The 27,722-nt window shown below is 38.6% G+C and overlaps 4 protein-coding genes across 4 annotated transcripts; 2 read left to right on the forward strand and 2 right to left on the reverse strand.

Annotated features, from left to right (window-relative positions):
- Window positions 1-738: 738 nt before the first annotated feature.
- mrps31 (mitochondrial ribosomal protein S31) lies at window positions 739-5,938 on the reverse strand. The gene is made up of 7 exons (XM_069146612.1): window positions 5,783-5,938; window positions 4,396-4,857; window positions 4,052-4,204; window positions 3,767-3,910; window positions 3,608-3,684; window positions 2,503-2,643; window positions 739-2,414 (listed from the first exon to the last, which is right to left on the reverse strand). The coding sequence occupies exons 1-7, from the start codon at window positions 5,893-5,895 to the stop codon at window positions 2,179-2,181; spliced, it is 1,326 nt and encodes a 441-aa protein (XP_069002713.1). The 5' UTR covers window positions 5,896-5,938; the 3' UTR covers window positions 739-2,178.
- A 317-nt stretch (window positions 5,939-6,255) lies between these two features.
- On the forward strand, window positions 6,256-12,290 carry taf6 (TAF6 RNA polymerase II, TATA box binding protein (TBP)-associated factor). Its single transcript, XM_069146613.1, has 15 exons — window positions 6,256-6,442; window positions 7,777-7,934; window positions 8,065-8,151; window positions 8,265-8,418; window positions 8,529-8,585; window positions 8,685-8,804; window positions 8,921-9,042; window positions 9,278-9,355; window positions 9,461-9,562; window positions 9,643-9,825; window positions 10,362-10,436; window positions 10,521-10,646; window positions 10,792-10,965; window positions 11,149-11,340; window positions 11,752-12,290. The coding sequence occupies exons 2-15, from the start codon at window positions 7,779-7,781 to the stop codon at window positions 12,022-12,024; spliced, it is 1,899 nt and encodes a 632-aa protein (XP_069002714.1). The 5' UTR covers window positions 6,256-6,442; window positions 7,777-7,778; the 3' UTR covers window positions 12,025-12,290.
- Window positions 12,291-13,559: 1,269 nt separating this feature from the next.
- On the forward strand, window positions 13,560-18,161 carry sat2b (spermidine/spermine N1-acetyltransferase family member 2b). The gene is made up of 6 exons (XM_069146614.1): window positions 13,560-13,725; window positions 13,906-13,957; window positions 16,575-16,658; window positions 17,222-17,323; window positions 17,466-17,506; window positions 17,750-18,161. The coding sequence occupies exons 1-6, from the start codon at window positions 13,663-13,665 to the stop codon at window positions 17,927-17,929; spliced, it is 522 nt and encodes a 173-aa protein (XP_069002715.1). The 5' UTR covers window positions 13,560-13,662; the 3' UTR covers window positions 17,930-18,161.
- A 2,260-nt stretch (window positions 18,162-20,421) lies between these two features.
- Window positions 20,422-23,488, reverse strand: LOC138195949 (claudin-15-like). The gene is made up of 5 exons (XM_069145602.1): window positions 23,272-23,488; window positions 21,724-21,888; window positions 20,837-20,918; window positions 20,609-20,719; window positions 20,422-20,518 (listed from the first exon to the last, which is right to left on the reverse strand). Exons 1-5 carry the CDS (start codon window positions 23,486-23,488, stop codon window positions 20,422-20,424), a joined length of 672 nt encoding a protein of 223 aa, XP_069001703.1.
- Between the last annotated feature and the right edge of the window lie 4,234 nt (window positions 23,489-27,722).

Consider the following 27,722-nt stretch of genomic DNA (forward strand, 5'->3'; position numbering starts at 1 on the left):
AATTTCGTTTAAGTTCCTCAGTGAAGTTCACACTATCCTGCATCGGCTGGTTGCAAATCTCAAGTCTGCCGCTGTCACAATTAACAAGTGTACAGAGACTAAGGCTGCCTTCAGGGCCCACTCCAAGGCTCCGTTATCTGAGGTTTACAACTTGACGGTGCATACAAGTTCCTTTTTGGTTGGGAGATCAAGTGGGAGTTAAAATTAGCTTTACTGCAACAATTAATAATAACAAATGGCAGTCGAGATCAAATGCGGTTTAATTGACTAATTAATTAGGCAATCATTAATTAGTATTATATTATAGGGCTAGTGTGAAGTCCATGACATCTTATTTATAATAGATATTAGGAGCTGTAGGTTACAGACTCTGGAAACTGTGCTTCTGTTTAACATGTTCTGCTTTGCTGGGTGCTACCGACGCTAAACGATAGGCATTTAGACAAGAATTAAAATATTGTGTTAGTCAGGTTATTATAACACCAGATTTATTACTACATACAGTGATCAGTCGTTATTGCTGCTGTATTTCTATCTGCCAGAACCGCATTACATCTCGATTTTGAGTATTTACTTTTCCTACGTACTTTGAATGCACCATATGAGCAGAGGAATATGTGGACTCCACCTAGCGCTTCGATGGTACTGCATCCGTCCAACAGAAACACTTTTTATTTCATTCTGAATTGACTGTTTTGTCCCTTGTGGGTTTCATAGTAATGTCTCTGTACACGTGGGTTATTTTTAGAAGAATGACATGTTTATATTGTGTTGTTGGGATTTTCCCACAAAAGGTCTTATGTTCAGAGTCCATAGCACACAACATAACATAACATAACACATAACATAACATAACACATCAGTTATTTTCAGAGTTATTTATGATTTGATTTTCAAAAACAATAAATTTTCAAAATGTTATGACATCATTTTAATTATAGGTTAATTAATCACTCAAGTTTATCATATTATTTAAATACCACAAAACATGTTAATGGAGAAGGAGCTTTTTGTTGAAATAGCTTGTTTCCAGCCCTGATGTCTATTAGAAATCGAAATATTATATGGAGCCACAGCCGTCACTGGCGCCATCTAGTGGGATATATTTGTACACGTTTCTGTGCAGAACCAGATGTCTTTCCACACCGAAACACTTTTTTTGTACTTTACAAGGCCCACACAAACAAAAGTAGGGAAGTGCTGCCAACATCATATCATGCCAATCACTCTGTTTAAGGAAAAGTGAACAACAAGTGGAAATGAGGCACTTTCAAACATCAACCTGTCATTTTCCACACTCCCAGACAATAGATTGAGCAGGGTGTTTTTAGACCAGCAGGAATCTGCATGGCACATTGTTGGGGAGGTTGTTTAACTTTAAAAGCACTTCCCTTTGTGAAGGATACAGGGTTCAAGGTCTAATTACGCTCTTACTGTAAACCCGATCTGAGGTTCCTCAGTGCTGCACACAGGTTCAACTTTTTTCACAGCCTATCTGGGAAAACACCATCAATCATGACTGCAGGGGTTTGTCTGACATCTGACACATACAGAATACAAAAATATTTTCATCAAGCCATGTTTTAATTATCCGTCCATCTGAATTGTCCACTGTTGTTTTTGTTGCTGCAACCTAATCTGAAAATATGTTTTGATCCAAAAGGAAGCCTTTAATGACAATATTTACTCAATTTAAGCAGATGAATTCAACACCTTTTACACCATTTAATATCACCTGTGTATCACAAATATTATTGCACTGATATGACAGCATAGATGGTGTTTGTGCACCACACTAGTGACACACTATAGTCAGTTAATATCCTGCAGAAGCACTGGACTACATGACCACTGTTCAGATGGGATGACAGGTGCTCACTGCAAAAAGAAAAAAGCCACAACTGTACTTTTTGACTTTAAATTTCACATTTCACTTTGTTTCTTGACATTTATCCTCCATCGTGCGACAAGCCAATGTTTAAGTGACTAAACAGTGGTTCAATAATATCCACGCCAATGGGCCTCCTGGAGGTTTGAAGAAATATAATCAAGTCTCTACCTGTTAGGGGTAAGGACGATCATGGCTGCAAAACCTGCTGAAAAAAAACCTCTCTTGTTTTTATGTGTCCACATCCAGCAAATAAGAGAAGTAAGAAAACTTAATTGAATGTCTTAAGTTTAGTTGAGGTAAACATCCGCCTCCTTGAGGACTTCCTCTTTTTGATGGAAATAGTCTCTAAACCAGGAGATGTGCTCCTTCTTCTGCTGCACAGTCAGGTAGGGGTTTCTGGACAGACCGGCCACCACCAGCTCCATAAAGTGACGCACCGGTCCCTGCTGAGGGAAGCCCTCCTCCAAGTGTTTCCCTAAGAAGATGTGCTCATGGAACGGCACACTGGCCTCCTCCTCCAGACCTAACAATAGAACAAGAAGACACTGTCGGTGTGCCCTTACTCCCCCCTCATCCATACAATAAAGTCAAACACAGCCTTCATCACTCACCGGCTTCATTGTTGATCGGGTACTGCCACAGTTTCCCCTCTTTGGTCCAGTGGATCATTTCCTCAAACCCGTTGCGAGGCATTTGATTGGGCGACAGAGCCAACTGATTCGCAAACTCCACGTCCCATAGAGTTGGCTGTGCTGAAAATATGACACCGGTGTTAGGAGCAGATGTCCCAATGAAGTTAAAGACCCCCCCCTCCAGTGAAAATCAAGGTTTTAACCTCGTGAACATGTTGGACATATTCATAGATCTTCACATATTGAATAAAGTCAAAGGCATCTAAGCCACTTTAAGGAATTAGGAATTTGTTTTATTGGTAAAAGCTCCTAAAAATGTCATTCTGATGGACGTTAATGAGAAGATTTTAAAATGGGACATTATTTGTTTGGGAGAGACAGAGTCTACCTGCACAACAACATCCCATGACAATAAGCACGAATAAAGCACCATACTCTGTTGTTACAGAACCACATTTCATCAATTTGACCAGCAGTGGCTCAATTCAGGTGGACGAAGGAAAAAAAAAACTGTCACTCATCACATGAATACTCGAAGCATGAATGGGTTGAAGAGGAAGATCGCTTTTAGATAAGTCACTGATTACATGCTTTTTTTTTTGATCTGACAGATTGGGGCTGGGAATGTTATTTATATTATATTGTGATATACAACTAGATATTGTCTGAGATTTTTGGATAGTGACATGGCATAAGTGTTGTCTTTTCCTGCTTTTAAAGGTTTTTAAAGGCTGCATTACCATAAAGTGATGTCATTTTCTGAACTCGCCACACTTTTCTGGCTGTTCTATTATTTACCTTTATGAACTTAGTCATTATATCCACATTACCGATGATTATTTATCAAAAATCTTGTGTAAATATTTTGTGAAAGCATCATTAGTCATCACTAAATTATTGTCACAATATTGATAAAGTATTTTATGAAAAATATTGTCATGTTGACTTTGTCCACATCACCCCAACTTACCCACATCCTAAAATTATTCCTAAAATAGTCTCGACAAATAACACCAAAAACTCTCCACTGTAAGTAAACATCGACAATGAATGTTAGCAGACTTAAAGCAGAAATCCTCTTTACCAACTGCTGATTCAACTCCATCTTCATCAGTGATGGGGGTGAAGATATTAAGTCTTTTCCCAAGAAACAAGTTCCTCCTGAAAAATAAAAAACACACATTAAACACACGATCCATCTAAAAAAAAATTGTCTGAGTAAAGATGTGACGAAAGTATTTACCTTCTCTGAACACCGACCAGCTCAGCTGCGATTCCTCTGTCGTGCATGTATCCTCGCCCGTCGTCATCAAACCGGATCTGATCGGCCGGCCAGGCATTGTGTCGGTTTGAATTCTTTCCTACTTTCATGTCAGCGATAATTACTCTGAGAAAACATTGTTGGATGGATGTTTATTACAAGTGAATGATGCATTTCATTTTACTTTATTCAGAATTCAAAACCAGAAATATATCAACATCTCATTTAAACATTTGTTCCTTTAACATGCATGTTCTGGAAACAAACCCTAAGTTGTTCATGTCGCCTTTCTTCTGAGCCTCGGTAATGGCCTTGCGCTGCCTCAGCTGCCTGAGCAGCTCAGACTCGGCCTGGCTGTGGTTAGGAAGAGTGGAGGCAGCGGCAGACGCTGCTGCAACCAGATCAGGATCCAATGTCTCACTAAAAAACACAGTGCAGAGAGGCAGTGAGGGAAATGAAACCAGGGCTTCAGATGTGTGGCACGGTGTAAAGATAATGTCATCATGCTGAGGCAACAGATACTGCTTTATCGCTAACGCTGCGAAAGGAAAGAAATGTGAACTTTAATAAGGTAATGCAACCTGTTTGAATAATTCTCCTCGTTCTCTCACCTCTTTGATGACACCTCCTCTGTGGCCTGCTGAAACATACTGATGGTGCTCTCCATCGCTGCTGGCTTTGACTTATATTGTGTAGCTGCATCATAATTTTGCTGCACTTTTAAGGCTTTGAGCTTCCTCTTATTGGTAACTTCCACCTTCATGGCTCCAAGAAGATCCAGGAGACTCTCCTTCCCGCTTTTAGCTGTATTGGCCTTGACTTGGGTCGGCTTCGCAACAAGCTGCTCAGTTTTAGCGTCCATCTGCTGCTGTGCTGCGTTTCCATCATCTGCCTTCAACACTACTGACTCCTCCCTTCGTTCGGCGATCTTTGCATGGCCGGATTCTGTTGGGACGCCCTCCTTATCGGCATTTGTTTTCTCATCTTGATGAGAGGGGACGACGTCGTCTTTCTTTTCACACAGCCTGACGGAATTTGTGCTGAAAGCGTTTACTCCACCGCCATTTACTACCCTGTGTTAAGAGGAAAACAAAGTCACTCATTATAGAGGTCAGAATGAGAAGTGCTCACAGGAATTTAAATAATGAACATATATCATAATATTCAATATTAAAATGCAATGAATATTATTAGGCGAGGGCAATATTGGATTATACACTGGCATGTAAATATGTGCACGCAATTTCTGTAAACGTTTCAACAGCACTGTTCACAATTAAGTTTTCTTCTTTTTACGACAGTTGACTGTTTTAGCTTCATTCTGCAGAATGATGTGCAGTTTATGAAGATTATAAAACTAGATGTCCGGTTTCACAATCATCTGCTGAAGGAGGAAGGTTTATCTGCGTTCCTTGAATATCTGATTTTAAGCCGTAGGCCTATAAGCATCATTTCTGACACCACAAATAATTTTTAAAGTTGATCCTTGTCTAATTCAATTTACACATGTATGCTGTTGATAAAACAAAATATATATGTGTATATATATATATATATATATATATATATATATATTCATAGTTTCTGGAACATTTCATGAGTGAGAAGGATTACGTGTCACTTTAAGAAGTTTTAGAAAATAATTGAGATATATTTGTGGGAAAAAAAACACGTCAGACACAAACTATTTTTCGAAGTAGCGTGGTTTATATACATCTTAAAATGATCTGTCTCTTGTCACTGACAAATACGGAGCAAACCAAAAATAATATGATGCCGCAAATACATCACTCTGTGAGCAAGTACATGGTGAGAATAAGAAACTACTGTAACATGCCTTTCCCTCTGCTTAGAGAAGTAAAGCTCGAGCTATTTACAATTTACAACGCAATGTTTTCTTCGACAAAACACACCACTGAGCAGCCCAGTAGTCGTATTTGACATCCCACCGTGTTTCATCGTGTTCAATCACAGCTGACAGTCGCCGCCTCAACTCACCTGAAACATGGAGCTGCCGCCTTGTCGCATTTAGCTGCTAATACACACGACTCGTAGACACTGACTGATGAATTTCGTGCTGCACACAGAGTCCGGGATAAGACTCTGTACATGATTGTTTCTTACGATGCCCTTCCACGCTCCTCAAGTTTGTCTCCGTTGCTACAGCTTAAAGTCACCGCCGTAAACTCGAGGATAACAATAGTTCCGACCCGGGATAGTATCCTTGCGTAAAGGGTTAAGTGGTGCTTTTAACAGGAAAACTGACTTTTAATTTAGTTATAATGTGAAATTGTCTATTTATGAGATTTTTTTTATTTTTTATTTTTTTTAATGCTGCCATTCAAAACATATTCCCTTAACCTAATTGTAATACTTTAATTTGTATTAAAGCAGTTCCTCGATCTGGCCTATGTCCTTAACTGTAGTCTCGCGAGAACACAACCGGAACGTGACTCAAAATGGCGACGGAACACAAGCGCTAATTCATGAACGGAGATCTCAGCAGCAGTCCGTGAAATAGTTCAGTATTTACTCCGAGAAATGGATATTCATCGAGAAGACACAGCTCTGCGAAATCGCCGTTGTTGTAAACACTGATTGATTTTATTCGTATAAGTTCCTGCTTAAACTCAGAAAGGAGAGGGCAACTTCACACAGGTAAAAACGGAAGCTAAGTTATTAGCTCGCATGCTAACGTACATTAAAAATTTTTTTAGCGCAAGTATAAGTTCATACTAAAGAAGTGTGCAGGAGCCAGTGGCCCAGGAATCAGCCTCGTATTTATTCATGTTTTATTTTGCAATGAAGTTGCTGCGTTTGAGCGAACGTACTTTTTGGTTTCTGCGTTTCACGTCGCTGGTTAGTTGTTTTCCCGTCAGTGTGGTTAACCCGCTCTCTGAAGGCGCACTGTTTGTTTACACACATGAACTCTTCACAGGGAAAACAAACCTCAAAACTATTCATCCGCTGGTATTTTTTTTTTTTTTTTTGACGTTGCGCTATTTTACTTTTAACTTTTAACTTTGAATCGAGGCGGATGTAATCGGGATATTTGACATTGACAGCAGCCGGGGACTTGTTGTCAGTCTCTTATTAATGAAACTAACGCTCAGTTGAAGGACATGCTGCGTGCAGGACATGTATTTAGGCCTTCTGTTTATATGTGCATAAGACCTGCATTAGCTTTGCACATTTGGACGTTTGTCATCTTTGACTAATTCAATGCAAACCTGGTTGAGCTGCATGTTGATGATGAAACACGTTTCAAGTTCTGCCACAAATAGAGCTGCATTATTAAAAAAAAAAAACAAGATCCAAACACATTAAACATTATTGTTTTGAAACCGTGCCGCATAGCTTTGGCTTTATTGTTCTTTATGTTGCATTAATGTTAACATAAAACTTAAAGGGTTGTGTTACAGAGTTATCAGGCAGCATGTTTTTTTTTTTTTTTTTTAATCACGTGTGGGTTTTGGCTTATGGTAAATGTAAAAAATTTTTTTCTTCTGATGACCGAAAAGGGTGTTTTTAGTCTGTGGAACACCGATTGTTGAATGCACAGTGTTTGTGATGTGATTGTCCTCCTTGCTGGATTCCCTCAGTAGTTTCCTACGTCTGTGAACACAAGGTTGTTGATGACGTCATTTGGAAAAATGTTTAAATGAAGTTTAGTGACTGGCTGCACATTGAAAATGTACTTTCAGCACAATTGCATCTATAGAAATAGACTATAGGCTGTAAAGTCAGTTAAACATCGCAAACTGTATCTGGTCATTCAGTAATATGCCGTGATGCAGTGATTGTGACCTAAGATCCACCAAGTGTCTGTTTTTGCCAGTGAACCGTTCGAATTTTGTTCGACTGAAAATTTTTGCACCCCCCCCAAAAAGCGAGGCTGAATCAAAAAAAGGATTCTTCTGGAAGTGTGAAATTGAGTTTGTGCGAGCGTACGAGAGGTTATATTTACAGACCTTTGTGCTTTGTTACGCCAGCCATGGCGGAGGAACGTCGTCAGAAGCAGTGTTCGGTCGTCCTGCCCACGGAGTCGATGAAGGCCATGGCAGAGTCGATGGGAGTGGGGCAGTTACAGGAGGAAAGCTGCGTAGCCCTGAGTGAAGAAGTCAGCTACAGAATAAAAGAAATTGCACAGGTAAAACATGAATGACTGATGCAAATATTTTGTTTGTGACTGAATTACTGTAAGACCAAATTCTTGATTGTCTTATTTCATGTCATATTTGATTGCTGTTTGATGTCTTTCCTTTTTTCCTTTCACATAGGATGCTCTGAAATTCATGCATCATGGGAAGAGACGTAAATTAACCACCAATGACATAGATAATGCTCTCAAATTAAAAAATGTGGAGGTAAGGAAGGATTTGCATATTTTAACTGTTGCCTTATTAAGTCACTTGATGGATGTTATTTGAAGAAAAGCCCGAATTGGGTCTAAATTCGAAGTAAATTTCTTTCTTTGCAGCCCCTGTATGGGTTCCAGTCGCAAGAGTTTATCCCTTTTCGCTTTGCGAGTGGTGGTGGAAGAGAGCTTCATTTCTATGAGGAAAAGGAAGTCGACCTCAGTGACATTATAAACACACCACTCCCCAGAGTTCCATTAGATGTATCTCTCAAAGGTACGCAGATTATTACTATTACATGTCATTGTACTTCATTACATTGTATTGTTATGTTTTGGCTGGAGGATATTAAAATGTATATGCCATGCTTGTTTGTTAATCCACAGCCCACTGGTTAAGTATCGAGGGAGTGCAGCCTTCTATTCCAGAAAATCCACCACCAGGTTAGCCCTGTTTAAAATTTCTTCTCTTAAAACACACAAAAACATATTTATATACGTGACAGAAAGATTTACAAGCAAGCTTTATTTACTACTATTCAGCACCAAAAGAGCAACAAAAGGTTGAATCGACGGAACCCCTCAAAGTCGCCAAACCTGGTCAGGAGGAGGAAGGTACGATTCAAGGCAAGGGTCAGGGCGCAACAGCTCCTGATGGCAAAGGTCAGTATCTTCTGTTATATTTAACTTCTCTCTCTTGTCTCCTCCTGTCTCCCCGCCATGTCTCCTTCTTCCCTCTTTAAATACTTTAAAACAATATTTGTGTCTGTCTCTTTCAGGAAAGGAAAAGGGCCTAATAAGGTTGAAACCCCGCAGCACTCATGAGCTGTCTGTGGAGCAGCAGCTCTACTACAAGGAAATCACAGAAGCGTGCGTTGGCTCCTGTGAAGCCAAGAGAGCGGTAAGTCCTGCCTGTCTGTCTGTATGGATATATATGCTTTATTTTATACATGTTGAGTAATAACACAATTGTTCTCATTTTTGTTTTGACCAGAAATTACGGCATGGCTTTTCATTAGCAAGCTATAAAGTGACATTACTTAGCAGCCGAGAGAAAATTGTCAGTGCAATTGTAGAATTCTGTTATTTTGAGCTCGTTTTTCATGCAACTTTCGTTTGATAAATGTTTCACACAGGAAGCTTTGCAGAGTATCGCCACTGATCCCGGCCTGTATCAGATGCTTCCGAGATTCAGCACCTTTATTTCTGAAGGAGTAAGGATGCTTGTTGTAATGCTCTGAAACATTACTCGCATCAGATTAAAAAAAAAACACAAACACATCGCCCCTGAAAGTGCTGACTTTATGCTCTCTTCAAAGGTTCGTGTAAATGTGGTGCAAAACAACTTGGCTCTGTTGATTTATCTAATGCGGATGGTCAAAGCTCTAATGGACAACCCCACCCTGTATTTGGAGAAATATGTAAGTAAATTAAACAAAATGTTAAAATACTATAAATATACGACTCTATTCTTATCTGTTTTTTCTTCCTTTGTGTGTAGCTGCATGAGCTCATCCCAGCTGTGGTCACCTGCATTGTGAGTAAGCAGCTGTGTTTGAGACCAGATGTTGACAACCACTGGGCTTTGCGCGACTTTGCTGCTCGCCTAATGGCCCAAAGTTGCAAAACCTTCAGCACGACGACCAACAACATCCAGTCCCGTATTACCAAGACTTTCACGAAGGTGGGTTATTGCGTACCAAAGCAAATTCTTTGTCCACAATAACGTACTTTATGCAATAGACTTGATTCTGATACATGGTCAATGCTGTGGCAAGAAATATTGTTGGGGAGAGGTGACTATCCACAAACTTCTGCTGACGGACAAAAAGACTCTCCTGTCGCTCGTCTTTTAGTTCCATCTATCCCGGCGGTCATCAGTCCACCCCACATCTTATAATGTAAACAAAACCCTTGTGAAAATGCAGACATAACTTCAGTCGGTCAAGAACGAGATATTTGACCACTGGTGTTGTGCAACTGTACATTTTGATTATGTTAAAATGTAATAACTTAATTTTCTAAATAACTAATACAAATTTTAAATAACCACTTTTCGGGCTCCCTAACAGGGTAAACATATGCTAATGGGTAGCTTTTAGAAAAAAAATGTCTTGCCTCAGATACAGTATATATGAGGTGGTCTTTTTACTAATTTACCTTCGACTCCACTGTTTGAAACACTTCACATACTAAACTGGTCAGACATGTTTTTTTCAGAGTTGGTTGGATGAAAAAACACAGTGGACGACACGATACGGCTGCATCGCTGGACTGGCTGAACTGGGACCTGATGTGAGTGTGATTTCACTGCCTTTTGTTTTTTTCCTCGTTCTCTTTGTTCCATTGGTTCCAACCTCCTACTTTTGTCCTCCGTAGGTGATTAAGACGTTGATCCTTCCTCGGCTTTCTGTAGAGGGTGCTCGCATCAAAGCAGTGATGGAAGGACCTGTGGTCTCCAATATTGATAAGATAGGAGCTGACCATGTTCAAAGCCTCTTACTGGTAATACATGAAGTTCTATGAGTATTGTGCATGGAAAGGAAGACACTGATGCAATTCTATTTAATAACGGTCAAAGCAAGTCAGGAAAAACGATGTGTCAGCTGTCTAAAGGTGTTGTAACCTTTTGTCGTTGCATTTTTCAAAGAAACACTGTGCCAGTGTTATTGCCAAGATCCGACCTCAGCCTGACAATGTGGAGCAGTATCGGACCGACTATGGTTACCTGGGACCCATGCTGTGCTCCCATGTAATAAAGGCCAGGACTCAAGCAGCACTGCAAGCTCAGCAAGTTAACAGAACCACATTAACAATCACACAGGTACACTTCATACTTAATAAAAAATGTTTTGTCCAAATATGAAGGCGGAAATGTTTGAGGATATTTTAGTAATAATAGCAGAATAGTTACGATACAGAGTTGTTGTGAAGCAGTGCAGAACGACATGTGAGAGTAAAACTAGCGCGCCGCTGTTTAATAATGAATGATTTTACTTTGTTGCAGCCTCGTCCGACACTTTCAGTCTCACAAAGTGGGTTAAGTGGCTCGACAGGTCCTCGCACTCCCAGCATCATTAAGGTTCCCAGCTCCCTCACCCTGATGACTCCGCGAGCTGGCACCCCATCACAGCCATCTCCCCCGGCAACAAAGTACATTGTCATGACAACCAGTGCAGGAGCCGCCTCAACTCAGCAGGTACTTTGATTTGTCAGTTTTACATTCGCCGAAACATTTCTCTACAGCGCCACCACTTGGAGAATATTTGCAAAAGGTGCTTTTTGGGGTTATGTTATAAGTAGATATAATAAAAATATAAAACCTTTTTCCCAGACTTGAACTTTTTATCAGCATTTTAAAGCAAGCTATAACCACGTACGCACAACCATTGAGGTAATTTTATAAAAAATATAATGAATCACAATTTGAAAGCAGCAAACCAAAAAGCACCAACAGACGTAACAATAACTGAATACAGATATAATGAACTTATTCTTTATGAATACATAGTGTGATGGGGTGAACCTTCAAAGGTCTCTGATTTACATCGAAGAGATTTACTGAAACCCGTCTCTAAAATCCAAATCTGTCATTTTGTCTTCCCTTCAGGTAATCACCCTCAGCTCTTCCCAGTCGGCTTCACCAGTAACGAGCACTGTTCCCAGTGCCACTTCGACCTTGCAGCCCTTGGTAAAACTGGAACCTGGTTCTGGCTCTGGACTGACATCCTCACGACCTCTGCAGAAATACATCGTTGTATCTCTGCCCTCGTCTGCCTCTTCTTCTTTGGAGACTAAGAGCTCTGTGCTCCCCACCTCAATTTCCACAACGGTGCTTGACCGGTCTGAGTCTCCTGGAGCGAGCACGCAGTCGCCACACTGAGACTCGTTTAGGTAGTGGAGATCCTAATCATGTTGGAGCACACAAGGAGATTTGTTTGGGCTGAACTTAAAGGGTAAACTCTGAAGTGGTATTAAGGGGAAAATCGGAACTCTTGACTGATAAAGAGAAAATGTGACCAGACGTTGTAAATATGTTAATGCCCGATGAAAACCGATCAATCTGTGAGATCTTCAATGTTTCAGCTTATATTCTAATTGATTTCATGTTCTTTTTTTACCCTAAAATAAATCAGATTTTGTATGAAACTTCCCGCTGGATGTGTTTTTTTAGATAATTTTAAAGAAAACTGTCACTCGCAGTTAGGAATATATACGGCATCCTCTATTCTCACCTTTAAGAAAGTGTTGCCAACACTCAATATGTGAACATCCAATGCACCCCACATTGGCCTGGATGTGTTGACAGGTTCCATTCAATGGGACAATATTCTGCTCAAGTCCGACATAAAGTCGCATAAAAGCTTAGCTGATATTTAATGCGGCCATTTTCAGAAATGCTTGCAAAAATCGTAGCATTTTTTTTTTTTTTTTTTATGTTTTCGGAGGAGAGATCTTAATATTTGTCTCAAAACTTGCATGAAAGAGGAAAATAATACTTAAGTTTACTTGTTTTCTACCATTTGATTATCTGTAAATGGGTATTATCCCTAAACACAACAGTTTAAATCCTGTGCGGGTGTAAAAGCTTTCAAGAAGGAGAAGAAAAAACTCTACAAGTTAAAGTCCTGCATTCAAAATGTTACTTAAGTAAAACTTCAGTGTCATCAACGGAAAGAACTTGAGCTCTGAGAAACTTTTACTTTCTGCAGAAGAATCTGAAAGCAGTTAAACTCAGAGCGCACATCATTCTTTACAGAGAAATGTCCAAAAGAAGGTGGACCAAAACACCTGACTGAGTGAAGGGTATTACAGGTAAGAGTATGTATTATGCGGAAAAATATATATATATTGTTGGATAATTGATAATCATGAAAGTAGTATGTCGATTGTATTTTACTAGTGAAGCTGGTGAAGTTTTAGCTGCTTTATAGTGTCCTGCTAGGTAAAAGTACCATGTTTTAGTGGTATTTTTTTTTTATTTTTATTTTTTTTTTTCAGTATTACGTTTTAAATGAAAATACTTAAGAGATGAACAAGTACCTCAAAGATCCACATCAGTACAGTAAGTTAATTTCCGCTGAGTGTTCAGAGTTGCAGTAGTAAAACAAGTTTTTAAGGTAAAAATGTAACACTTAGGTCAACTGGGAATCCCGCTGAGCATTACAGTAAAATGTTACATAATACAATCTGGCGTTTTAAAGTTGTTAATGGCACGGCAGGATTAAGTTGTTTGTACTCATCGTTATATGGATTTTTTTTTTTTTAATGTGAAATCAAGGTCTGATACTCATCTGAATACAAAGTACAAATTAAATTTAAAAAAAATTAAAAAAACGACATTTTTGAAAACGTTGTAATTCATTTACGCTTTATTTTGAAAGCGCAATTATGACATCGGAACCGTTTCCTGTGAGTTCAACGCGGTGATGATTGTTTTCCTTTTGACTCCTCAGTCAGAGTGAAGCGTGGACTTAATTGTGGAAACTCGGGCACAGAAAAGTGAAACCCTGCCGTAGACATGAATTTCAGAACACGTGCTGCAACAAAAGAAGACTGCAAAGAAATCTCGAGGATGATAATGGTGAGTCAGTGCGCGTCCGAAATAACGCCTCCACAATGTTTTACACTTCTCAGCTGCTTCTCGGTGCTAATACCCATTATCTCAATGATTTTAACGTATGTTGTGATGAATTATTGCATTTCCTTTATTTTATTTGTGAAATGGCAGGCTACACATAATGAGAAAACCCATTTCTTTCAGGAGTTGGCGGTTTATGAAAAAATGCCTGACCAAGTGAAGATATCCCATGAAGGTACTTCTACAATTAACTGAATGATATGGAGGGGGGAAAAAAGTAAAGTAATGCAAATATGAATGCCTGTATCTGGCATTTATAAAGACGGTTCTCAGATATTTTGACTGCAGCAGGAAAAGCACAGGTGTAATTAAATAGTACATTACATTTCATTTAGCTGACGCTTTTATCCAAAGCGACTTACAATAAGTGCATTTCAACCATGAGGGTAGAAAACCCAGAACAACAAGAATTAAGAAAATACAATTTCTTCAAGAAAGCCAAACTACAAAGTTCTATCAGTAAGTGTCATTTTAAGCTCTATTAAAGTTCTACTGTTCAAGGTAAAGTCTGAAGAGGTGTGTTTTTAGTTTGCGGCGGAAGATGTTCAGAGTTTCTGCTGTCCTGATGTCGGTGGGGAGCTCATTCCACCATTTAGGAGCCGGGACAGCAAACAGTCGTGATTTTGTTGAGTGTTTAGCTCAGTGAGGGAGCAACAAGCCGATTGGTAGAAGCAGAGCGGAGGGAGCGGGCTGGGATGTAAGGTTGGACCATGTCCTGGATGTACACTGGACCCGATCTGTTCACAGCACGGTACGCAAGTACCAATGTTTGGAAACGGATGCGGAGAGCTACTGGTAACCAGTGAAGGGATCGGAGGAGTAGTGGGAGTGAATTTAGGAGGTTAAAGACCAGTCGAGCTGCGGCATTCTGGATGAGCTGCAGAGGTCGGATGGTACTAACAGGTAGACCTGCCAGGAGGGAGTTACAGTAGTCCAGACGTGAGATGACCAGAACCTGGACCAGAACCTGCGCCGCCTTCTGAGTCAGAAGAGGACGTATTCTCCTGATGTTGTGCAGCATGTATCTACAGGAACGTGTCGTTGCAGTAAGGGAGAGTTGACTGTCGAGTGTCACGCCGAGGTTCTTAGCAGTCAGGGTCGGGGATAACAGAGTTGTCCAAGGTAGTAGTCAGGTCGAGGGTGGGAGAGTCTTTTCAGGTGGTGTGAGGACATCCACTGAGAGATGTCAGTCAGACAGGCAGAGATTCGTGCTGCTACCTGTACATCATATAATACATCATCAATGGACCAGTTCCATTAAAGGTGCAGTAGTTATTAACAGTGAACCCGCCCAAACAATACCTGGACCCTCTAAGTGGAATGCAGCCATCATTAATATTAGTAATTGCACCTGAGCCTTTCCTGCTGTGACATGACGAAGGTCCAAACTCCAGCAAATGAATGAACTTTAACCAGATGATAGGAAACCATTAAAAAGTACACAATCCCAATATTCAGAAAAAAAAACCTCCAGTGTTACATGCATATTAATTATGTGACTGCAAAGGAGCCTAAAAAAATGATCGTCTGAGAGGAAGAATATGACAAATATTTTTAATGTTTGCTCATCAGGTCAGCGAAGCACAGAAACAATATAAACAAAGGTGTGAAAACTCCAAGAAGTAGACTGAATAACTCGGATAAAACTAATAACATAAAAATTATTTTAAAAAATCAGAGAACATAGCAGAACAGGGTGACCTGTTAATAATGATATTTTACACCTGTGTTTTTCCAGTATCTATTATGAAATAGGTCTAGTACAACCACGACATGTGTGACGGTGTGTGGAAAGTATAACTTGCTCTGTGAGATTGTGGTGCCGAATGGATAATTATAAATAGAGTGCAGCAATCAGTAACAGCAATGAGATGACAGTTAGCTTGATGAAGTAGAGATCACTCCAGCATTGGTGAATTTTCAGGGGGTTCGGAGCAGCTCCCATGGAGATGTTTTTCAAAGATGTGGTTGTACAGGTGTGGAGGGTAAATGAGAATTCTTCCCGCTGTTTTAATTTCGATTTGCCATGCAAGTTAAGTTCCTGTTTGAAATTACACATTTTACAATTAATCTCTCTTGTAACTGTACAGTGAGATATTAGAAGCTTGAGAACCGAGTGTTTGTTTCAAAAACAGTGGTTAATACAAATACAGCAGTTATAGTAGACAGCACATAGCATAACTGTGATGTTGGCAGTACATTTAAAGGGATCTACTGGCGTTCGTGATCACGAGTGGCACTGGAGGGAACTCATTTGATTACCGGTGCCTCTTGTTCTCCCAGTTTACTCAAAAGTAAGCCACATATTTGAGCACAAGCTCGGCACGATAGACATTTCTGCCGACTGAAGGTGACGTGAATCAACAGCTGGTGGCAGTATAGTCTGCCCTACGGGTAGCACTGCAGCAATGACAGTGGAACTGATGAAGAATCCAAGCCATGTGGCTTTATATTGTATGAGGTAGGAAATGCTTTTTATATGTTTACGAGTTAATAAGTTATGTAAATCTTAGAGATGTACAGTAGAAGAATATGACTCAGCTGGTGTCATTTCATTTATTTACACCCTGATACTTGTCTTGATGGACTATTTTGTAGAAAGGTCACAATTTGTGTGGACTTCACCTGTTACTATTAAATCAGAACCAAGCTGTAAAACAAAACTTTATCCTTCAGGTGTTTCAAGTGTTCCTTTTCAGATGTCTATTCTCTTGGGTGCAGAATGCTATAATTATTTGTAATGGGAAGATGAAATCTCTCTCTTTTGGTAAGTTTTGTCTTTGTTACTTTAGAGCTGGAGCGTGACGGTTTCTGCCAGAATCCTTTCTTTGAATGCCTCGTTGCAGAAGTACCCGAGGAGCATAAATCTAATGAAGGTAAATGCTGGATCATGGCCTCTTTTTCGACTATGGTTTTTCTTCCTTGTCATCCAGCCTTGATGTTATCGGCATGTTACGCAGATAATAAAAGGTCTCTGCCCTCGCACTTTAGATAAAGAGAGATATGATTATTTAGCATCTAATAAATCACGACTACTTAAGTGCCATCTAATAAATCAACAGACACAGTTGTGGTTCATGTATTCCTTCGTGGCATTGTCCATCCAAATATTCGAAAGAAACATAAACCTTGCTCAGACACACAGGGAACACTACTCTATGATTAAAAGTTACAACTCACTTCACATCAACACAGTTGGCATTAGATTCATTCAGTTTAGTCCAATTTGACATCTTTCTTCCTTATGAAGAAGTCTGTCACATTAGCAAGGCATAGAAATGCGTAGTTTAGTCATGGTACGTGGAGGATGACAGGCCTGTAAAATGAACTCGCTGTTTTTATATTGACAATAATATTCTACAATATTTGTATGTTGTATGTTTGGGTATTTCCCTGTTTGCCCATTTGATTGCTGATTTCTTTTTTTTTTTAACTAAAGGTTTTACAGTTGTCGGATACGCCCTTTACTTTTACACTTACAGTACTTGGAAGGGACGGTCAGTGTATTTGGAGGACCTTTATGTGATGCCAGAATTCAGAGGTACAGTATGTGTTATCAACCAGGCCAAAACTTAAATGCTGGAGGAATTTTTTTTAAATTTTCATGCTTAATTTCATGTTTCTCTGTATGGCCTCTTTTATAAATGTGCCCACATGTTTTTTTCTGATGATTTCTTCCATAGGAAAGGGCATTGGCAAAGGTTTACTGAGCAAAGTTGCTGAGGTAAGAATTTTTTTTTCCACTACTTGTACATCATTTTCTGTGAATAATAGGAACTGGGTATGGTTGTGTTGTACACATGCTCATGCTCATGACAGGAATATATATATGTGTGTATTTTTTTTTTTTTTTTAATTGCAACTTTAAGCCTTTTGAATGTGATAAATGTGAAAACTGAATTGAGTGTTTTGTGTGATAAAGAGGTAACAGTGCATGATAAAAACACAAGCTGCTTTATTTGCTCAGGTGGGGAAAAATAAGCAATGTGTGCGGCTGCAGTTGTCTGTGTTGAACTGGAATACTCCCTCTCGAGACTTCTACGCTGCTAAAGGAGCTCAGGACCTTACTGTCAGTGAAGGCTGGCACTTCATACGCTTTGATGGACAAAATCTGGACAATTTAGCAAGTGCAGCTCCAAAAGATTAAAGGTTTTGTCAAGAAAATGAAAAATGTTGCTGTTTTTTTCTCTGTCATAAATGGTCACGATTTATAAGGTAATGCCAAAATAAGCTTCGGTGTACCTGATTTTTATCTAAATGTCCATTTTCCTGGAACAACAAATTTTCTTAATTTAAAGTCATCACGTTTTATAACACCTAGGTATGATTTATAAATAGTGTCTTTAATAGCTATAATAAACTGGAATTGACCTTTTAATTGTCTGACCTTCATTCATTTGCTGGCATGGTTGCATATGGTTAAGCTTTATCAACTGTCACCTCAAAGTTAAAATTCAGTTTGCAGACATCATCACCTAAAATTGTATTTAACTTTTATATCATCATTACGAGCTATACAAAATTTTAAAATGTTGAAAATGTTTCATTTTTACTCGGCCACTCTGAAGGACTGACCAATCAGTGACCAGTGGGGTTGGCTAAATGCGATGAAGTTGAGGCAAATCCTTTTTTGCTGAATGCAGTTGCAGCAGTGGTACAGTTTCGGCGCAAATGGTAGTCAATGCCGATTGGTTAAAGGCTGCTTCAATAGTTTCAAAATTACGATTACAAAAGGAGCGCGGCCAGGCTCATATAGTCACACAGTAAACCTGAGTCTGATAACACCAGGCTATATCAGTAAAGCTGGTAAAGACACTGGCCAGTTTTCTAGCACCACAATGTGATTTAACCAGGGGAAATCCAATCCCACACGTGACACCATATTTTACCAGTAGGTGGCATTTTCAACCAACAATTACATCATGAACTCCAAAAGCAGCACGTCAAAGGCAGTGGGCTGTTAATTCTTTAAAGATGGGACTCCATCTTGAGTTCCAATGGGAAAATGTACAACTTCATTTGTAAGTGGATGTAAGGAAACTGAGTTGGCAAACATGCTGTGGCTAAATGGGTTATATATTCACCTCAGTGTCGTGACTACAGTCTTTGCAATGAGCATTTTCTGCTTTGATTAAAATGAGTCAAATGGGTGGCTTCAACATCTGTAATACCCCTTTATCTGAATTTATCCTTTTAATAATAGTGAGTCATTTCACTCAACAACTATGTTGAAATCATAAACTCATGAGCATTCTCAGGGCTTCGTGCACTCATTAACTGAAAATGATATCCACATGTAAAACTTATCGAAATCCACAGAAAAAAATGAAATGGCAACACTTTCATTTAAAGTATACACGTGTCAAAAAAGATTAAAATGCACAAGCAGTACAAAATAAGTTTTTAATAGTTTTAAAACTGTTACCCAAGTATTTTGATCCAGACTTGGGAGCCTGAATTAAACAACACTGGGCGAAGCTTCTACTGTAATATGATTGTGACTCATTATATGAGAACATTGTATATTCACAACACACCAGTTATTACTGGTCACAGGTGCAAGTTAAAATGATAAATTTCCATCATGACTTTTGCACAGCCAGAAGTGATGGAATCAGATTTACTTCTTTTAACACATATATTAAGAGAGACATGAGGTAGGAGCTTCATTTTCTTTAAACCAGGCCAGAATATTATTTTTAATGAAGATGGCAGAGATTTCTGGAGATACCGTCTTATTTCACAGAGCGACACCTTTTTGAGCTTGTTTACCTGTTTGAAGACAAACAGACTGGATGCTTATTCATTACAGGTTTTTTTGACGACATTGTGTAAGGGGTGTAACTCATCTTTGTCAACCGGGCGTGGCATACGTGAGCATAACAAATGATTACAACACTTTATATACCAACGCAAACTTTATTGGCTTGAATGCAAACAAGTAACTATAAAATAGATAAGGATTATCTGAAGATTAAATACAGTCGCGATTCATAGTCCAGGTTAAAGTATAAAAAAAAAATGCATAAAAAAAAGGATTAAGGATTAAAAAAAATACTAAATCCTCAAAACAACGCTGTCAAAGTAGTGTGTCCCCTAAAGATGGAGGCTCAGATTTATCCATTCATTGGCTTTCTTGCAACTCTTTTCTTACAACCATGTAATCAAGCAATAAGATAAACGAAAGAAAAATAAATTAGGTTTGAAAGTTTTGCTTTTAAAGTCTGTTTTTTGTTTGTTGGGATAGAAATGATCCTTATAGGGATTCCTACCACATCCTAGACATGTTTAATGTGAGTATGTCAGAAAGCTTTTGCTATTTTATATTAAATAGTAACTCAAACTGATCCACACTGTTAAAACTGATTTTTATTTATACTAGCCTGCAGCAACTTACACATTCATGCTGTAGTCAAGCAATTTTCACAGAACATAAACATTGCAGTTTTATATACAGCAAATATAGCAATAAACAGTTGATATTGTATAAAACCTTTAAATCCCCCAAATTAATCAAAATCAGTGTTTTTAATTGTACATGTTGCAATCTCGTAGCATATTCATATTTATGTCTTCATTTTCTTTTAAAACACAGAAGGAATCCAGTAAATAAACTAACCCGTCCGGCACAGTAACCTCTCAGACATACGCGTTTCTTCCATAGTTGACTGGCCCAGATTGAGACGTTGCCACAGTTGACAGCACGTGTCCTCTCGATGGCTGATACGGATATGATCTGAAACACAAAAAGTGGCTTCCAGTTAGGACAAGCTACACCAGTTAGACTATACCTCGTGAATCAAATGTTTCAGCAACAGCTACTCACGTTTTTTCATTGGGTGTATCGCTTTTGCAAGCACACAGCAGGCATGAACCCCCACAAATGGCAAGTGTGGCTGAAGACCAGCCTATGTACAGACCCTCTCCAATCTCGTACCTGTGACATAAGAACATTTTAATTAATTGTACTATTTGTTCTATGGTAAACAATATTTACCTGTAGATCCACCACTTTCAACTCACTGAATTACAAATGCAGATTATATGGACTTACTTTGTCCCTGGATAAAACTGGTCAAAGAACTCCTGTGTGATGTTGGCTGCATACCAAGAGACAGCAATCATGGTGCAAATCCCTGCAAAACACAAAACCATGTTAACTTTTGACAACTTAGGTATTGTTTTAAATTAACAAACAACACACAAATGTTCGGGATAAGAATAGATGTAAATAAAATGAACAAGTTAAAAAGATTTTCAGGGTTTGAATAGCATTTTATACAATAAAGTCATAGTCATGGTATGTCAGTCCTAAAGGGTCTGAAACCATTCAATCCAGTAAGAGGATTTATGAGGCCAGTCGTGCGAGGCAAAGGGACCTGCTCACGATTGAATATATCAACTTTTTGCAAGGAGGTACAGTTCCTTTATAATAATTCTACAAGTTATATTTCAATAGACTACAGCTGCTATATAAATGAAATAGAAATAAATATAGCCATTCAAATGAGCTGAAAAGAAAATGAGATTACCAGCTTCCCATAACTGCCCTCATGCTCACTTTGTAATTTAAATGATTGATGAATTCATAGACCTTTGTTAATGGCAGGCGGTTCTGAATCAACAGGTCTGAAGTGGTGAACCATTTTCTGATAGCTAGTCTTCTGTACACAGAAATTGGAGCAGCAGAATTGTTTGCTGACCTATGTTTTATATGTCAAAATAAACTATGGGTAAAATGTATTCAATCAGTTTCTAACAACTGTATTAAAATACTTGCTTTATTTGTAAAGTTGAAAGTTAAGTTCTGGGGACTGGCAAATTTTTATGCATTTTTAGGTCGTTTTGAAGTTACACCAGCACATTTAAGATGTCTTCTGAATGTCTTTCTTTTGTTGTTTGTTACATGGTCCTTTAGTCTTTAGTCTTACAAGTCTTTACCTTGTAGCAAAAATAAAACTCCTCCAATTGCAGCAATCCTCCCCTTCAGAACGTAGTTTTCGCCACCTATTTTCGAGCACTGCATTCCCACGAGAGTGGCCACCAGCCCAAACGTCCCAAACACAATGGCAGCAATCATCAGGGCTCGGGAGGCCTGAATGTACCCTGTGTGAAAACATTAAAAGATACAACAATATATTTGTTTAATAATGGGACTCATACTCTATATAACTCCATAAAATCTCTTCTTTAGGTTAAGATGATATTGAAGATTTATCACTAGTAGTCATACGTAATGTAGATAAAGGGAGGACGTCAGACACATAGAGACCAGATGACCCTTGTTTGAACAGAATCGTTGCGATTGGCTAGTTATGTGCTAGCTAACCTAGCATGGCTCCGCCCACCCGCTCACATCCTCAGTCCTCGCTTTGATTATAGTCTGGAAACCTTAGTTGTTGTTTTTTTAAGCACTCATGAAATAATATTGCCGACTGCAACTTTTAATATGCATGGTTTAGCCACATCATTGATATTTACTTTTGTGTAACTACTATTAATGTAAGTATGAGCCCCCTAGAGGCTCACTGATAGTAATACGAGTAATCAGTATACTTGGTACTTCGAGCACAGGCAGAACCCCACAGCAGCCTCTGATAATATGAGTTAGTGGGACTGCCGCCATAAGAGCAAACCACAAAAACTAAGACAACATCCCTCATTTTCTAACAGATAACTATAGTTGTAGTCGTATATACATCTGCTGTTTCAAAGAAAGAATTTTCATTTGGTTAAAGGCGACTGACCAATACTACTACCTGTTCGATCCCCCATGTTATCAGAACAGATGTTGGCTATAGAAAGTGTTTCTGAATTTGATGAGATGATATCCTACAAAAAAAATTACCTCAGAGTTGGGCATCGCACCTCTGTACTTTTTAGGTACCAGCAAAACAGACTTCGTGACATAGAAAATGTTTCTCACAGGCTATAGTCTTTCCCAGGAATGTGTTCTGAGTTTGAGTCTTATATACAACACTTGTCCATTGTATCACTTTTTTTAAGTATTTGTGGTAAATGTTTCAGTTTATCCTCTCTATATAAATTAATACCTAAACAGGCAGTTAATCAAGCATCAGCCAAAGTAATTAATCAGGCTCCAACAGATTGGGCATTAATTTTAGTTTTTAGAAATCAATTAGGGTTAACGTTAAATTTTCCTATGCAGTTTAAATAAATCTTAGATATTTGTTTTGTTCACTGTTGTTGTACTTACTTATACTCTCGCCTTTTTTTTTTTTTTTACTACAGATTATCGTCAGTACCGTTGAATACTCTTGTCTTTAAATGTAAACCACAGCCACAGCTCTGTTAAAAAGCTATTTTCCTTAACACAAATGTTACACTAAGTTGCTTTAAGAGTAAAGCCTTTCTTATTTCCTCTGTCACGGTTTTCAAAATCATATTTAATTGAGTGGGCGGATAGAATTTAAGGTTGGTTAGTAGTCATTAATTCTTATTAAAAAAAAGTCTGCGTTGGCCACATACCACTAAGTGCGAGCAAAGATGGGAAATCCCGGCAGTTGTGAACCCCCGTCGAGTCAGTTGCACAGGACATCCATAGGTTTTCATAGATGGTTGATGTGGTGATAACGTTACCGTCCACTGAAGAGACCCTCCAGTAGCGATTTGGAAGAGCAATCCCAACCATCAGCCAGCCCAGAAAGCCCAGAAAGAAAGCAAGAGCTTCCACTATTGCATTCATATTTCCTTGTTTTTTCTGTCCAACCCGTGAGAGTTATCCGGAGAAAGAAACACTTAATTCAAACGTTAACTCTCCAAGCTATCTTCCTGCACAAACCTGAGGATTTGGTGGCCACCAGACCGATTCCCAGAAACCCCTGTCCCAAGATGTTACAGAAAACTACAAATCAATGATTAATTCCAAATTGCCCACTTATGATTTTTCCCTATTATTCTCAGCTCTTTTGAAACCTTTCAAAGACGCCAAATGTTTACCCAACTTGCGGAACAACAGAAAGGTAAAGTCCAGCCTTCAAACCTCCAATGTCTATAGACTTATAGCTATGTCACCTCTTGTCATTTGCTTTGAACACTATGTCAATAATATTAAACCATTAGTGATGGAATTCAAGTCACGTTTAGGCTCCTTGCTTCACTCTCCTCCCAAGGGATGATGGAAAAGGTTTGTAGCATCACCACATACTAACCCATAGATGACCAGGTTTTCTAATGCAAAAATAAGCAAAAATTTGCTTGTCTGACAACCCAAAGGACTTGTTGTCAGGTCTTTATCATAATGATATTTGGTCATGCAAACAAAAAAACGTTTACTTTCAATTGTGCTCTTCTCCAAACAGTTGTCAGGACTTGTTGTTAGGTCTTTATCATAATGATATTTGGTCATGCAAACAAAAAAACTTTTACTTTCGATTTTGCTCTTCTCCAAACAGTTTAAACTTAAACACAATTCTGTGACACTATGGACATCTCTTAAGACAAAGTTTTAGCGGTTCCATAGTGGATCATGTTATATTTTCAGGAGTTAATTGTCTCAACAAGAAAGAGGTACCACTTACCCTGAGCAAGAGATAAAAACAGCTTCAATCTCTACTTACTTCATGTGTAAAAATGTATAATATCCATCACACAATGACTTAAATACAATGGATGCACTTAAAGATATATTATGAATGGCCCTACCATAATGTTTGTACGATTTATGGGGTTATTCATTGATTGAGACTGTGTACACTTAAAATATAACGTTATATAGTACAATCAGTGCCCTCAATAATGTCCATCAAACATTTTAACTTAAGAAACAGCATAACAAAAATAAACTTGCATCAGAAACTTTACAGGGGCGTTGGATTGGATTTCACACACTGTTTTTTTGCCGCTCCTGTAAATTCCAGCAAAGGCATTGTGATACATGTGTTTTTTGTTAAGAATGAATTCTCAGATTTTGTATGTTATTCATAATTATTTGAATACTCAAAGAAGAAATGTATGTGCCTTAATCAATTAAAAATGTTTACTTTTCCTAATGTAACTTTGTTAACTAGAAAATGCACAGTAAGCTATTGCATACTGCTGACTCATCAAACAAAAACTAAAAGCAAAAGTTTAAGAAAAGGCCGAGACATTTTATATAAATTACTAGTAAGAATTTTTTTTCACAGCAAATAAAATGTAAGTGAAGTTTCCAGGATCATGTAATGTGAAACTCCATTTTTTGAAATATGCCATAAGACAGTTTGAATTTCTCCTTTTACTTACCTGGGAGAGCAAAAAGGGATGGAAAGTCCCGACAGTTATAGATTCCTGTAGAATCACTTGCACAAGACATCCAGAGGTTCTCATAGATTGTGGAAGTTACAATTACGCTCCCATCTTGGGTGGATTCTCTCCAATACTGATCTTCTAGTGATACAAAAATCAATATCCAGCTTACAAAACCCAAGAAAAGTGCTACAACCTCAATGATCTCTTTCATCTTGAAATTATTCCCTATTAATAATTAGCAGGAGCAATAGATATTGCCTCTGTGAGGAGCTCTATTCGCAACTTCAGTATCTGATATACATTTTGGGAGTGTGACAACTGACTCAGGATTTTTTTTTTCTCATGCACTCAAACCTGGACAAATTTGAACATTGATTTGTTGGCTGTTGCTACATTATAAGTCTGCTATTCCCGCCCGTTTCTGGCATGTTACCATAGAAATGTAAGTCACCTATACAATGAGCCTTTTTTTTTTTCCCCTCTTTTGACTGGCAGCAGATAGAGATAATCTATTGTGAAACAGTTATCATGAATTTGTGCCAAGACATTTAAATAGTTCTGGCTTTGCTGTTTGACAATTAACACAAACAAACCTTTTTATTATTATTATTATTATTATTATTATTATTATTATTGTTATTATTATTATTATTATTATTATTATTATTATCATTATTATTATTATTCAGAGGGGGTCTCACATGAGCATGGTAATGGTAAAATGTGTGTGCAAAATTATAACTATATGTTGGATGTAATGATGTGCAGGGTAAACAGCTTAGGAAGGGTTTTTATTCTCTTGCTGGTTTACGCAGTGTGCATTCTGTTTTTAGTGGCTCACATCATCTTCCTCCTGCCTGTATCTCTTTTGAGGAGTTGGTAGCTTGTGATTTTAAGGAGGTTATTTCAAGTTCCATAAGCAAATACTTATGAGGAAATACTGAATAAAGGAGAGAGCAAACACTGAAAGCTCTGTAAAAAGTGTTTGAGTGATTTATTGAAGGCAGAATGTCTTTTTTTCAGTGCTGGTTAAGCATTAACAAGTTTGCATTGGGACAAAAGCTGCATTCAGATTCTTGCTCTTTGTAAATACTTCTTTTTACTGCATGGAGCGTATAGATTTAACAGTGATGTCTCCTCAGTTGAAATATTATGTTGACACAGTACAGCGCTGTGACCTGAAAGGATCTGGCCAAAGGCAAGGCTGTTAACACGTCCTCATGATTAAGTAGTTGTCGCTATAGCCTACATATGGAGAAAACATATAGAAACATCTGAACATTTCAAGTGCAGAAGTGCTGATGTATACAGTGCAGTTTCTTTATGAACCTGCACTGGATAAATATCCCCAACAGTCTGTGAAGACAATTTTTTAAAACTAAATGTTGATATTTACCCTTTGTTTGCGTTAAGCTATTCCTTCTTTATTAGAAACTTTAAACTCACCATTTACAGTCAGTATCTTATCAAATAAGAATTCTGTTTTGCCGGCAATCAGAAGCACAGTTCAAAGTACTGTCATATACTTACAGTATTCAAGAAGCATTAAGGCTTTACCTTACAATCTTGTGTCTGTTAATATTTTATTTCATTGACCTTCCCTCAGTCAGCTGTCATATTTATGAAGCTGTGTCCGCATTGACCTCACCGCTTAAAGTGAACGTCCGCTTAAAACAAATCTGAAGTTGTGTTTGATTTTCAACCTCTGACACTGGCTGTGACCAGATATCACCTATGGCATTAAAATCCAGTAGGATTTGATATTAGACACATCCGCTACTTAATGAAGAGCAAATTTTTACTGTGATTACCATGATTTTTGCAACACCTGCAGTTACAAACCAAATTGATTGCTTTTCTTTGGTTGTCCATGAGAGATTACTTTCATAATTCAAATATTACGTAATTGAACAAACCTTTGTGTAATTCTTCACTGAACTATATTTAGATTATGATTCATGTGTGGGCTCAGCAAAAGCTGTTTAAATAGTGCAGCATATTTGAATAACTTTGAATGGTCAGTATTTGCATAGAGTTTCGGTCAAGCCATTGCTTCAATACCTGGTTGTATCAATCAATATGATCCATAGCTTTGAGTTGATTTGGATGGTGTACCATTACGATGTTGCTGACTTGGGGTATTTCAGCTTAATCTGATTTACAGGAATGTTTTTTAGCCCAGGATGGTGGTATGGCTCTAAGGATGGCATTGTCAGTTTTTCTGGCTGACATGTACTTAAATTCTTTGCTGTCCTGACAGATGCTGCGTCCAGATCCTATGAAGCCATGGCATCATCAGTCTCAAGGGCAGCAATGCAGAGAGCAGACCAGGAGGGCCATAGCAGGTGAGTGAAGGCATTCACTGCCAAACGGTGGGCTGAGCTCAGGGAAAACCAGAAAGGGCACTGAACATTCTCCCTGTTTGCAAATCAGAGCGGGGACAGGCTGTCTGAAGCATTGCCAGGTCAACGCGACTATGTCCGGTAAGATACCCCTCGTCCTCGAGCCAGCCCCCTCTTGGACATCTGGTCTGCCCCCATATTGAAGACCCTCAGCATTTGATGGGCCCTCAGTGAGCAGAGATGGCAATCTTCAGATGTCAAGATGTCTGCAGTCACATTTTGCATGTGTCTCTCCCATCTGTCAAGGACACACCCGTGAACATGTGTACAAAGCACACACCCTGGTCT

The sequence above is a fragment of the Embiotoca jacksoni genome, unplaced genomic scaffold (assembly GCF_022577435.1).
Source record: "Embiotoca jacksoni isolate LCO1_2020_lvr unplaced genomic scaffold, fEmbJac1.0.p SCAF_13, whole genome shotgun sequence".
Classification (NCBI taxonomy): domain Eukaryota; kingdom Metazoa; phylum Chordata; class Actinopteri; family Embiotocidae; genus Embiotoca; species Embiotoca jacksoni.